This window comes from Glandiceps talaboti, chromosome 14 (genome assembly GCF_964340395.1).
Source record: "Glandiceps talaboti chromosome 14, keGlaTala1.1, whole genome shotgun sequence".
In the NCBI taxonomy this organism is placed as follows: domain Eukaryota; kingdom Metazoa; phylum Hemichordata; class Enteropneusta; family Spengelidae; genus Glandiceps; species Glandiceps talaboti.
The window spans coordinates 4512634-4527633 of record NC_135562.1 but is presented as its reverse complement, the minus strand read 5'-3'; the positions used below and the strand labels follow the sequence as shown (position 1 = coordinate 4527633).

Sequence of the window (15000 nt, the reverse complement as noted above, 5' to 3'; positions counted from 1 at the left end):
ACAATTGGAATGGCCACTTTCGTCCGTCCAGTCCCCAACACTGCCCGGATGGAGCTATTGGAATGACCCACGTCCCTCCGTCCTTGTGTCCATGAGAATTATTTTACCAGCGAATTATAGTACTGTATTTTAGACCCATTTAATAGGACATTTATGTTGTCAACTTTGTCTTTCAATGTAAAAGACTTGTTTTAGTGGTATAAAATAGAGATCGTATTCACTAGAATGGATGTTTATAAAAAGGATACAACAATGTTCAACGTTAGGATTCTGGCATGCATTTCGGATTCATTAAAACACTCATATTCTGTCATATTTCTTAAAATAAAACGCAAAGTTGAAGTGAAACATTTTTATACTGACAACTGATGTATTTCAAGATAGAATACTGTAACAAGACGATTTCCGCCTCGGTAGTAAAAAGTCACGTTCAAACTTGAGGCTGATACCAGCTGACAACCATATTTCATCAATGATTCGTTAAACAGGTACTTTCCCAAACTTCTCCCGGTTCATGAATATCATTTCAGCTCCTTTTTTACCTTATGCAAAATCTAATCGAATGATATTCTGTCATCCATGCAACACAACATAACATCATTATGCAAATAACACATGTAATCAACAACCCATATTTACATATTTATCATAAAAGGTGTTTTGAGTTCGAAGCCGTATTCCCCCAGGAAGCGATGCTGACTGTGAAAGTGTATGACTGGGATTTCATTAGAATAGATGACCTGGTCGGGGAGACAAAAATCGATCTGGAAAACAGATTCTACAGTAGACACAGACCTCTCTGTGGGTTATCGCAAGAATATGCAACGTAAGGACAACTTTTATGTCTGTATGTCTATGTATGTATGTATGTATGTATGTATGTATGTATGCATGCCTACCTTAGTTTGCTTGTAGTTTCTTTCCCTCATATCACTTATGAGTAATATGAACCGAGGTAATAGTACGATAGTAAGTACTTTCTTATTCATGATTTCATGCATTGTTTGGTCACATGATTCAGTGGCAGATTTAGCAAAAAATTGGCATGTGAAGTTTCAGTCTTTTCTGTCTATCAAAGTCATTATGATCTGCTACACCTACCAAAACTACTAAGACTGGATTGAGCGGAATGAAGAACTTGCAGAAGATGACAACAATGATAATATTCATGATACCGTAAGAATATAGATGTAAATTGGCGCAACCATCAATCTGTCATCTGTAATCTCATTTTTCTTCTTCTTTAAAATAATAGAAACGGGTACAATACTTGGCGGGATGTCATGAAGCCAACACAAATACTGGCGAAACTATGCAAGTCACTCGAGATGGATGAGCCGATATATTCACCAGGATTCGTCACAGTTGGTGATAAATTGTTTTCAGCAAATGCGAAAATTAAAGATGAAGAGGGTGAGTTACCACAGACCGAGGTCAACAACCCTATGTATGTATGTATGTATGTATGTATGTATGTATGTATGTATGTATGTATGTATGTATATGTGTGTGTGTATGTATGTGTGTGTGTGTATGTATGTATGTATGTATGTATGTATGTATGTATGTATGTATTGTATACAATATGTTATGATTGTATGGCTCGCTGTAGATCTCAATATCATACAATACAAAGGTATTTATGAAAAAAAGTTACAACCTTCGAAAAACTCCAGTGCGTTTGTCTGTATGAAGTGAGCCACGGAAATACTTCATGTAAAGACAAAGTTTGAAAAAAAACCTAATACAACTGTTACAAACATAGCAACGGGTGCCACCGATGTAGGTTCAGGCAGTGCTTTCATCAGGTTGTTTGTATCAGTGGAATTTATAATGTAACAGTAAAAGCTTTACCAAATGCTAAAATGTGTAGTATTTTATCAGTAAACAGATCTAGAGTTGCGGGATCCGGGCTCGTGTGCTGTTTACGCTTTGACAAGTTACGGGCAAAATCATTTCTGCTTACCACAAGCAAGCAAACGCATTTGGTTTTTTTTCCGCCGGTTGCATATGCTTAAAAGTCTACAAGACGAAACCTAATGTTTCGTTAAGAGTCAGATAGCTTGTAAATTCAAAGACATGAAATTTGTTTATCACACGTTTACAATCTCCCTTACAATACTTTACTTAAAGGACTAAAGGTTAACTCCAATGAACCTGTGGCACTGGAAGCATTGAAACACTGGGCTGATGTGAAGAATGGATATAAATTGGTGCCTGAGCACGTAGAAACAAGATCATTATTCAGTCCAAAGGTACCAGGAATAGAACAGGTAACAACTAAGTAAGCTACCGCAAACTGATTATTTCAAGCAAGACTTGCGATATTAAGGCTTAGAACTCCTCGTGCAGAGTAAGGGTACACATCATACATACCAGAGCTATGATTATTCTACGGTGCAAAAAGTCGGTTGATATCAATAAGGTCATTTCTTCCTTTAGTACACTTGTAAAAGTTCAATCACGTTTATTTCTCAATTTGGTACACATGTATTGATTTTTGTTATAAATTAAACTTACAAATGATTGAGGATTTAGAATAACACCTTGGCAATTTTAATACTCGACTTTGAAATCTTGTAGAGAAGCTAGCTCTACTGCATTTGACATGTAATCAACCATTTGGGATTTCCTGTAAAATGTTTATGAGAACACATCTGGTGATGACAGCATGTTCACCCCAACAAATCTTTCTGACTTGACTCTTTTAGTATTTCCAATAAAAGATATATTCAAATTTGAGAGTAATAATCTGCACCTTTTGAGAAACTGCTTGAAAAAAATGAGCTTTTTCGTACAAACATGTACATGGAGTCACTTTCTTAACGATGTAGCTATTTTGGATTGCTAATGTTGTCTCTGTGTCCAATGCACAGGGCAAACTTGAAATGTGGGTGGATATGTTTCCGATGGGTATACATCGTCGTGTTGCACCAGTCGACATAACCCCGAGAAAACCAAAGAAGTATGAACTTCGTGTCATTGTTTGGAATACTGAAGACGTGATTCTTGAAGACGTTTCAATCATCACTGGTGACAAAATGAGTGATATCTATGTAAAGGGGTAAGTATGACAGAGGCAAATGATGTTTATCACCTTAGTAAGGTAGATTACGAAAAACTATTGTTGCGACCTATTGAATAATTAATAGCTATTGAATGGACATTGGTTTATAGGCCTTCCAGACTGCAATTAGGAAATTGGGATATCATCACCTCATAGTACCGTTTCTTAACTTTGTCCCTTGTATTCTATAGACATGTAAATCAGGGATGCTTTTTGAATCGTTCAGAAATCGATGAAAGTAGCAGTGTCATGTTATATGATTAACTGAGTAACCTATCCCATGTATACCCCAAAGTACACAGACTCAGACAGGAAGTAGAGAGCCACCATGGCAAATTCTGGAAAGGCCTATTATAGGGTGGCGTCTCTGATGACTTTCATGACCTTACAGTGTACATTTTGGGGACCTCCAGTGTTTACACTATCTTGATTACAGGGGAATTATATTTACTCAACATGAGTACTCATATCTCCCATATGTGTACATGTAATCTACCACATGATCGCGAAAGGTAATAATTTTAGTTTGTGTCGAAAGCTCGATTACCACCGTAGAGTAAACTCTAACGTGTATATATAGACACAAATCTATGTAAATTTGTATTATCTGAATGATGTGTACGTGTATGTACATAGTATTTAATGCTACACATGCTGATATCAAACGTAAGCCAAGTTGTACTCCTTTGAGCAAATTTAAAAAGTAAGAGATATAATTTGTAGGTGGTTCTACGTCACAATAATGTTCATCATCACCATCATTATTTCGGTTGTTCTTGATATATATATATATATATATATATATATATATATATATATATATATATATATATATATATACAGGTTTTGAAAATTTGAAAATTTTATCGACATCCAGTCAATTATATATATATATATATATATATATATATATATATATATATATTACGAATTGTCTGATACTACAACTTTGTAACTGACTATCATGGGAATTGTTCCTGTATGTTTATAATATAAACACATGTGGTGTCAGGAACTAACATATAGCGAGCACCTTTCACCTCATTACTTGTCAAATATAAAGACATTTCGGTGATTTGCTGGTTGTAATGTTTTGATTTATCTGTTCTCTTTACTATTTCAGATGGTTTTCTCACGATCAAGATGATTTACAGGAAACAGATGTTCACTACAGGTTAGCAAAATTCCTTTGGATATACATCATCATTTGGCAATACAGATGGATGAAAAATAATATTACATTATTCGGCCATACATGAAAGATTCAATGTTGTGTAATTACGTACCGTCTTGTGCTACATCTACAGAGGTTTAGTATGTCTTATTACACATTAGCCAATTATATTAAAACACGGGTCTTACCCTAGCCTTCGAAAACTTGCCATGGAGTAAAAGAAGAGTTCAGTCATGGTATGGATTGTCATATTGACAAATTAGCAGTATCTGTTCGAGTACTGACTTACAATCATTGGTCGTATATAAGATATATATCATTAGAATGTTATAATGTAGATGTTCTTAGCTTGGTTTAAGAAATCTCTTCTCTTGAGATATGGCATTACAGGCCCCGCAGTCATTGCGTATAAAATCTACCATCTATCAATAAATGACTCTGTAATGAGTTAATTAAGTAAACAAATAAACACACCTGTGCATCAGGATGAACATGAACTCATTTAAGGAAATATGTATGGAGCTTTAAAGATACATCAATATACTAGTATATGATACTATATCTGTTCGAGATAATATGTTGCCTTAGATTTAGAAAATGGGATTTGACAGATATAGAACTACGCTAAGGCCAAATAAAAAAAAGTTGTTTGGTTCCGGTTACCCGACCCCACCTAGTTTTTCACGCCGACCCTAAACATTTTTTTTGGTAAATATTCGAGAGAGAAAAAGAAATGGCGAAAATTGTGATGCCTCGTAAGAAATAGTGGATGCGGAAACTGACATCAACTGAAAAAGACAATACAAAACTGATCTTCCAATCTGTTAATGGATGTACATCTGATGAGAAGAAGCAAATAACACAGAGACCATATGGAAAACAACAGAAAAACATAACTACCTGAACTAGACACTCACATATGAAAAAAATAAAATATTAAATAAAAATCTCCCTATCCACCTATTTTAAAATTGTATGTAATGAGAACCACAGAATGTATTTTACACCTACGGCCTAATAAAGAAATTGTGTGGTTCCAATTACCCTCAATTTTAAAATAGGTGTGTAGATTCATAATTTTATTTCATTATATATTTTTTTCTGTGTGAGTGTCTACTTCAGGTTTTCCGTTGTTTTCCAAATGGTCTCTGTGTTGTTTATTTCTAGGTGTACAGCAATATTACAGCTTGAAAGAACAGCTTTATTTTGTCAGTTTCCGCATCCATTAATTCTCGTGAGACTTCACAATTTTGCGGTTTTATTATTGTTTCGTAAAAGTTTAGGGAAATCGGTGAAAACCTAGGTGGGGTCGGAACTGAACAATTATTTTTAGGCCAGATCATAAGATAAACCTACTCTCAAATTTCTAATTACTCATATTGGAGAAAATGATTTGATGTTGAATATTGCATGAACTCAACTAAGTTCGTTTGAAAGAGGAATATCTCTGGTAATTACAAGAGAAACTGATAATCATGAATTGCTTTATACTCTAATACAGATCGTTAACTGGAGAAGGTATGTTCAACTGGAGGTTTATTTTCCCGTTTGAATACAATGAGGCAGAAGAAATGGTCGTGTGTACGAAAAAGGAATCAAAGTACTCCATGGACGAGACTGAGTTTAAAATACCACCTCGATTGAATATACAAGTATGGGATAATGATACTTTCTCTGCTGATGATATCTTAGGTGAGACAACTTGATATGCCTTTATATTACACGATATCTCAGGTGATTTATATTACATGATATCTTAGGTGAGACAATTTGATATTTCTTTATATTACATGATATCTTAGTTGAGATAATTTGATATGTTTTTATATTACACGATATCTTAGGTGAGACAATTTGATATGTCTTTATATTACATGATATCTTAGGTGAGACAATTTGATATGTTTTTATATTACATGATATCTTAGGTGAGAAAATTTGATATGTCTTTAATTACATGATATTTTAGATGAGTCAATTTGGTTACATCTTGGGTGAATTGGGGTAATGTCGCGTTAAAACATGATATCTTTGGTGGGTCAATTTGATATGTTAAACAGTGGATTTATGCTATAACAATAGGGTTGAAAAGAGTTTTGATTTGATGTTTCTTGGCAATCGAGCCATATATGGGAGATCGGGAAATAGCAGCCCGGAACCCGAAGTCTTTGGAAATTCCTTTGTTCCAGGAAGGGATGGTGTTCCCATTTAATCAACTGTTGCGTTACGTTCCTTATTTTTGTTTACCAGAACACAATGGCTGGCGTTACATGCATGTTTTACTAGTCTTATTGATATGTAATGCTATCGAGATATACTCTACCTTAGGAAGTCATAAATTTAACTTTTGGAGTTCAACATTGTATGCTTGATGAAGTGAAGACTTATTTGTCAATCTTGTAGGTACCCTCATATTGGATCTGAATCGGTTTCCACGTGGAGCTAAGACCGTAAAAAGCTGCAACCTGAAGATGATGGACATAAATAGTCCTGTACCTATGCTGTCTCTATTTAAATTGAAGAAAACTAGAGGATGGTGGCCATTTATGAGAAAGACTGAAGATGATGACAAACCTCAGCTCACTGTGAGTCTAGTAAAGAGGGTTATGAACCCCACCAAATAACTTTCCTGGTAAAAGAGTTTTGGATCACTTATTTAGACTACTTGTTCGTGTGAGAGACCACACACTTACATTTTGTATTCAAGCAATCAATTTGTATGGTTTCATACTTTCAGGGCATTTCAAAGCGCAAAGTTTTTGAAGTCATGCCCTTTGGAATTTCATTTGATCGGTTGGTTGGTTAGTTGGTTGGTTGGTTTAGACGATCATGGGAATAATTCGTAGGAAATCATCGTTATTTCCAGGGCAAAGTTGAAGCAGAGTTGACACTGATGACGGCAGAGGAGGCAGAAAAGAGCCCCGCTGGGTATGCACGTGAGGAACCCCAACCATTGGATAAACCTAAGTAAGTCTTTCTAATTACTAACTCTTCCTGTCTTTTTTATGTCTTCAATTTCAATGTGTAGATACCGTACACCAAACAAAAATGCACCAATTTATTTTTTTTAAATGACAAATTCCTAACACCAAATCACAAATGAAGGAAGAGGAAGGGTGTTCGTTTATAATGGTCGTGATAAACTAATTTTTTGGCAATTGTCTTTTAAAATTCGTAGTGTGGTATCGAATCCAATCTGATTAAAATTCTATGTAGATGTCGGCTAATCGTTCAATTTTATTTTACCTCGGTATTTTTCCTTGAATTGACCTTTGTGATACATGTTTACGTTTTCGTCTTGATGGCCTCCTCCTCTACATGACAACGCCTAAAGTACTGCAATAAGACGCTACATGATTGGGTCTGTGGATCACTTACCAGAACTGCGTGGGCATGGGCTTGGGTTCAGATGTTGGGGAGGCGGCCATCAAGACCAAAACGTAAACATGTATCACGAAGTGAAGGTCGATTCAAGCAAAAATACCGAGGGAAAAACAATGAACGATTAGTCGACATCTACATCGGATTTTAATCAGATTGGTATCGAATCATACATTTCTAGTTGAAATAAGTTAATATTAATGAGTTATAACTTCAATGTTTCCTTGCCTTCTTTGTTTTCTCTAACAGCCGCCCTGATAGTTCTTTCCTCTTCTTCATGGGTCCATTAAAAGCCCTCAAGTATCTGATATGTGTCAGACTGAAGTGGATTCTCATCAAACTTATGATCATGGCCCTGTTAGCGTGTCTGATTGGACTGTTCTTCTATTCCATGCCTGGCTACACCATAAAGAAATTGTTTGGGGCTTAAGATAGTTTCGTTAGAATGTGAATGCAATTATAATTTGCCATGTATAACTTCAATGTGTCCTTCCTTATTTGTTTTCTATAATAGTCGCCCTGATAGTTCCTTCCTCTTCTTCATGGGTCCTTTGAAAGCCCTCAAGTATCTGATTTGTGTCCGACTGAAGTGGATTCTTATCAAATTATTAATAGTGTCCCTGATAACGTGTCTGATTGGACTGTTCTTCTATTCCATGCCTGGCTACACCATAAAGAAAATTTTTGGCGTTTAATATTACTAACTTGAAGATATATCAACAATGGTTGTTCGGAATTTCATCTCACTTTCTATATATATTTAACACTCGCCTTTCAAGATATGACTGATGTGGCTTGCATATTGTCGGGCAAATTTGCATAATTGATGTCATTTGCCATTTAGGTGATATCTTAACGAGATGTATAGATTTTTGTGTCAGTTGTAGGATTTATTGGTAACTGTTACATTTGACTTGTAAGTGTTGTGTTTTTTATTGATGTACATTGCATTTTATATTAATAACTTGTTGTATACTATAGCTACCAATTAAAACAGCTAATAGGAGAATATATCCCTGAATAGACATTTGGTTTATAAGGAAGGACACTGTTTTGCTGAATAGGTATTTAATAGAGGAGGGGGGGGGGGGTTGGAAATATTGATATTCAAATGTATTATTCTCCAGACTGCAGATGAGAACAAATGTCGCCCTCTACGTTGATGCTCGACATGGCATATCCAAACTAGAATATTTTGGTTTTCAAACAAATTATCATTTAATAAATGTAGTATATCTGTCATTAAGTCAAGAATAAGTTCTGGCTGTACTACAAAAAAATGTTGATGATTAATTTTTGGAATTCGAAAGATGGGCGATTAACTGGCACCAGTAAAGGGCTCTGGATTATTACTAATTTATATTGTGAAAACCGCATATACGTATATTTTATGATATTAATAGAAATTTCTAGATCACATTTTTTGGTGAAACAGTAATAATATAAACATACTAATGTTAGTTCTTAGAGCTTTACAATAATAAGCCCGGCACAAGGACCCATATACTTTCTCTCGCCCCCACCAACACTCCCGCCCCCACCCCCACCCCCTGGAGGATATGCAATGCATCAAGGAGTAATGTGTGAAATGCTTGGTGCTAAAACAAGTCTTATCATAGTAGGGTCTATGGTCAAATTAACGCACACATTGTAATTTGTGGTAAGGTTATCGAATGATGTATTTCGTCATAATAACTTTAAATTTGTAATTACCCTATAAAAACGCTGGATCACATATAGGAATAAGTCACAATCACCCAGGCATATTAAACGGAGACCGACAACTGAGTGTAAAAAAATGTTGGAGCGGATATTATTTTACGAATGTGTTTTTGTAATGTTTTGTGTATTTATACAAACTTTTTACCAACCTAAGTAATGAAGGTCATTTACTCAGTATACATGCGTTCCATTTTTGTGTGAAATTCTTCAGTTGTCAATCTAGTATAGCTTCAGTCAACATTTAACTTGTACCATTTTTAAGTATTAAGAATTGGCAGGTTTTTTTGGAAACTTTAAGAAGTATTTTTTGTATTTACCAAGTTTTTACAGGGCATTGCAGGTGATTGTTCACTCGTCGTTCACTCACTAATACAAGTACAGAGAAATCAATACAAAATTACACATTTTACGCTATAAGATAGCAAGATTGAATGAGTATAGTTTTTTGCTACATTTTGCCTGAATGAAATAAACTAATGTGCCACCATATATGTAGGCATCAAATGCAGACGTCAAAATATTGGCACCCGTGTGTCTGTCTAGTTGCAGTATGCTTAAATGGTTTGTTTCATTCAGACTACATTTAGCAACAATGTATCATTCTGTTGTAGAATACAGTTCTTATTGGTTGCGTGAGGTTGTAGCAAGCAGCGCCAGGGAACAGTAAGCTGCAACGCGCTGTACAAGTATTTGCCAAGAACTAGATGTAAACAGGGAGTGCAATATTTACATTTTATATATATTTATATGTAATCATTTGAGTTAAACTCCCATGCTGTGGTGTCAAGACATTTTTTACAATGATAATAATAATTAAATAATAAAAGGATGATGTGAAATGAACCCACGTTTCAATGATGTTTTTGTTTACAACAAATAAGCACGTCAACAACTAACAAACATTGTCAGCCCCCACAAGCATATATGCATGAACACAGCGACTATACATGTGGTATACAGAAATATACAACTCCTGGCGTTGCTATAAGCGTACAAGGCCTGAGAATCTACGCGGGTGAGACCGTAAAGTCGATCGATCTCCGATTGATTGCATAATGTATAATATAAACGAGCTCTTGTAGAACTCTTATACAACTTCAGCAGGGGATATGAACGTTCGCCAGAAGACATACAACTATGATTTCGACAATATCACATTTATGATAAAAGTTGATATTTTAAAAGTTTAGGTTGTTGTTTTACCTTACAGAAAACAGCACTTCCACTGCTTAACATAGCAGAATCACAATTGTGTTATTATCTAGTAATTATAACCTCAACGTGCTAAATGATCCGCATTGATCATGGAATGAATGTTACATACGGATTCACGGTGAACTCGCCATGTTTGCACTCTACTTCTCAAGCACGCACAATATTCACATTTACTCTGACGACTGCGCACTAATAGCTTATATGTATTTATGGCGGATCATAGTGAAGTGTCTATGGGCGGATATGAAACTCAGCTGTCATTGAACACTGTGACGTAAATAACTCACCAGTATCATTCTACTGGAAAGGTCAACTGAGGTCAACAAAGAGTGGGTGAAAATAACAAAGGGAGTTCCTTCGTCAACACTGTACCGTCGGCCATTTACTACATTGGAAAGGGCGAGAAAGGGCAGCGTTGTGCTGTATTATCCGTCGGTCACGATGGGCGTCTGGAAAAGTAAACTAACACATGGCGAACTCGACGATTATGAGGTACAGTATACGATTATATTGTTGACGTTAGCTTTCTAGCTTTAAGTCAACTGGTTTAGTTTAACTGTTATTTTAACGTGTGAAAGCAACCTATATTTGGTGTTTCATAAAACGGCACTCGTGATACAGCGTCACAGTTGATATGTTGATTCATTTCATTTTACTTTTTCATGAATAGAGACATAGCTTAGACACCATCGATTGTTGTCGAGAGGTCAAGATGAACCAGCAACGGTTCTAGGAGAATGAATATACATGTAATAGAGACGATACGTCGTTTAGTGCCTTTCTGTCTGATCATACTGACTTGATTTGTTCCACAATCGCCATTTACGTGCACTTTCCCAATCATTGTATGTGCTACTAAGAGTACACCGTACCAGTGGGTGTGTATACTTACACTCTACTGCACAATTGAAACGTCTCGGGATCTGGGACTATTGCTTTTTTGTTAAAACAAGTCAACAAGAGGTAACATAAAATTTAAAAAGATTAATTGGTTGTTTTTGTTAGGCGGTGCAGACATGGCGAACGAATCCTAGCACTCGGTGACCCTCAAGTATTAAAAAAGCCTACGTGACTAGCGTATTTGATATGGAGAATATAGTGAGTTGTTAAACTGCTTGTAGAGAAAATATTGAAACTAAGTTGAGAATAATCCTGATATACCAATCATTAACTTACGTTACGGCAATGGAAAATCAACTATCGGCAAGATAACGTATACACAAACTGAAATTAGTATTTACATATGTGGATGTAAGCTATCAATGGAGTTGATGTAAGTACACACACAGTAAGGTTGTGTCGTCATAGCGAGTTTTCCCGACGTGACGTACCTGTACATCACAGTCAACTACATGCACTGTTTACACATCTTAAATGTATCACTATTACTGTTATCTATCACACACGACAACAACACTGTAGCTTGTTTTCCGCAGTTATATACAGTCATAAAATTCTGCGGGTTCAACATTATACTTCGCCTAACTATAAATTCGCTACCTCCTATATTATTATCAAATTTATTGATCTACTTTATAGCGTTGGTATTATAAATCTTCTTTCTACAAGGTCTGTGTGCTATGTTCGGCTGTCACATTTATTATTTGGGTCCCTTTGGACCTCATTGGCCATATTTTGATAAGGTCTACTCATAGAATCTGTCAACAAGGCCATGGTCATTCTAAGCTATTGTAACTATGACAACTGAACTGATTTTTCTGTCACATGGGTGCATGGTACCTTCAACGTCGTGAACGTCTTTATCTGCTCGTGTCAGACAATATCGTTAGTCGTCACCGTATGGGAAGGGTTTGATAATGTACGTCTGTCCACCTTCTTTCTGACACCTGTCTTTCTGTCAGTCTACCTACCTACCTACCTACCGATCTGTCCACGTCCGTCTGGCTGTTCGCCTGTCTTGATGTATGTCCCCGTTCTCTCTGTATGTCTACCCTATCCGCTTGTCTGTCTGTCTGTCTGTCTGTCTGTCTGTCTGTCTGTCTGTATGTATGTATGTATGTATGTATGTATGTATGTATGTATGTATGTATGTATGTATGTATGTAAGTATGTCACCATTATTTGAAAAAAAATTGTCACAAATTGAATAAAATTTAGCATGGCATTCATACATAGTTTTAATATGAGAATAGACTTAGCTTTTGAAGTCTTGTTGATAGTGTCTTAGCTATGCATTCGTGATAAGTACTGTCAGCTTGTTTCTTTGTCAGCACTTAATAATACCTGTGTTACGAACTGGTATGTTCCAATACTTTTATACGTCACTTTGATGCAAGGAGATATAATATATAACAAGAACTAACAAGAAATATCTGACCTCGAATTCATGTCGGTAAATTACAGACAGATGCATGATAACAGATAAGATATGGCTTTTGAATTATTGTATTTGATCACCCACTCATCAATGTTATGATTTATATGCCATTTTGCATGGGAGTACACAGTCTGGTTAGAACTCTAGCTAGTGGTGAAGGAGGCTCGATCTGCCAGCGGATAGCGACCTGTAATTGCAAAGTATAAAGATCGCAAAGAAAACACGTAATCGGCAGTAAATGGAGAATGCAAGCCTCTATCATTTCAATAAGGTTCTCAATGAGATTGAGTACAGTATATTGAATGTGGTATATTCATACATTCACCCATCCACGCCACCATGATTCGATTGAAACCCTAGCTAACTTTAATTCAACCATAAGCTTACATGTATTTGGCGCCAACTTCTGATTCACATTTGTTTTCTCGGTAAAATAGTTTGCATATTTCTTTACCACGACAACAGATTGGAAAATGGTGGTTATTAATTAAATTGCATTGGTTGCATGGCTATTACAAAGTGTTGTGCCGTTTCATCACGTGGGGGGGGGGGGGGGTAATAGCTATCGAGGATGCGCAAGGTGTTAGGGTAATCGGGTTTTTAAACGGCTCTGTGTTCAGTTGCCATCGTTACCTTGGGCTTTAAATAATTATGACCTTGTTAGAATGAATTCGAACGCTGAGTAAACTTCATTCCATGATCCATATGACATACTTATGACGTACCTGACATATATTATACATGTGACGACTCAGGTTATTTATTTTAAAGCAAAGGTAAATAACATTAATTAAACTTTTTTCTCTTCCAGGAGTTGACATATTTGAGCAAGGCAGAGATACTTCAGTAAGTATGATATACAGTGATAATACGACGGTGGAAACTAAGCTTTCAGCTGAGTAGTATAGGCACAAACCAACCTGCTGTTGTGAGATATGTTGATATGAGCTATAGAATAATCATGGATTAACTAACTCACAGAAGGGTGGCGTTTCGACTGACTTCCATGGGCTAGCAGGCTACATTATTAGGCACTACCGATGTTTACACTCTCTTGATTACAGGGAGCTTATATGTGTAGAATCCCAAGCACCGTTAATGATCACCAACTTGTATAATGACATGCAACAACAATAATTTTAGTTTGTGTAGACCTGTAAAATGAAAACTTTGAAGAATGGGTTTTGGTTTTCTTAAACAAAGTAGCGGCATAAATTTTACAATTTTATTATTGAGGTGCCTACTACGTTAATTTGAACATAACAACATACATTGTAGCATTTATTTGAAATTTAATGAAAACATTCAACAATACATGAAAACAAGTATGTGATATCATTATGTGTCCTTTTGTTATGATTTCTTTTTACCTATACTCTATTTCATACTTAATTTTAGTGTTTACGACAGATTTTGTGAACTAGACCCGGAAAAACTGGAAGCTGACAGAGAGACAAAACTTCCAATGGATATAATTCAACAACTTCCTGAATTGAAAGTGAGTTAAAATCATCTGAGAAAAAATAACATTACACAAATTTAAGAAATTCATACAACACTTTTTGTCAAGTTGTTTTTATTTCATTCACAATTCATTTACTCGTCTTCCGATGGACGTCTTCCTCCATCGCTTCTCTCAGGTCGTCCGCAGCCGTCCTTTTGTTCAACGGCCACTGTGTAGTGTGTTTTAAAGTAGAGAGCTAGATAGATGGAGGGACATAGAAAACAAAGATGACGTGTATGTTAACTTTAAAACTGTATCTTCAGACTAAAGTTAAAACCTTAAAATTTTCTATCATTGTTGTCAGATACGGCAAACAGTTTTGTACAGAATTCATCATCGCTTTATCACATTGATTGACATAACTTAAGTAATATTTGTTTAGTTCGAGCCAGTGTTATAAAGTAGGTGAATTGAAATGTTTGCAAACTCACTTCCACTCATCTTCTTATGGTCAAACAAAATGGCTTTTTGCTTTAAGGCAGTTGTACGACTTGTACCCCCATCCCCTCCATCCCCACCCCACCCCACCCACCTCCACCCCCGTATTTCGTGAAACTTAAACAACTACTCTGGCTTCAGAAAATTGTTCTTGTTAAAAC

General features: G+C 35.9%; 2 protein-coding genes across 3 annotated transcripts in view; both read left to right on the top strand.

The window, feature by feature from the left end:
* LOC144445849 (otoferlin-like) overlaps positions 1-10127 on the top strand; it is a 43587-nt gene extending 33460 nt beyond the window's left edge. The window contains exons 38-46 of the mRNA XM_078135492.1: positions 656-826; positions 1256-1413; positions 2134-2273; positions 2877-3064; positions 4191-4241; positions 5743-5933; positions 6645-6826; positions 7108-7208; positions 7872-10127. Of these exons, the coding sequence (XP_077991618.1) occupies positions 656-826; positions 1256-1413; positions 2134-2273; positions 2877-3064; positions 4191-4241; positions 5743-5933; positions 6645-6826; positions 7108-7208; positions 7872-8052 (1363 nt within the window). The 3' untranslated portion in view covers positions 8053-10127. The remainder of the gene's footprint in view (positions 1-655; positions 827-1255; positions 1414-2133; positions 2274-2876; positions 3065-4190; positions 4242-5742; positions 5934-6644; positions 6827-7107; positions 7209-7871) is intronic.
* A 773-nt stretch (positions 10128-10900) lies between these two features.
* Positions 10901-15000, top strand: part of LOC144445455 (calcium and integrin-binding protein 1-like) — a 6749-nt gene continuing 2649 nt past the window's right edge. The window contains exons 1-3 of one of the 2 annotated variants that reach the window (XM_078135010.1): positions 10901-11051; positions 13709-13743; positions 14296-14395. In XM_078135010.1, coding sequence (XP_077991136.1) covers positions 11001-11051; positions 13709-13743; positions 14296-14395 — 186 coding nt within the window. In that variant the 5' untranslated portion in view covers positions 10901-11000. Of the gene's footprint in view, positions 11052-11569; positions 11658-13708; positions 13744-14295; positions 14396-15000 lie in introns of those variants that run through there. The other variant, XM_078135011.1, reaches the window with a different exon arrangement.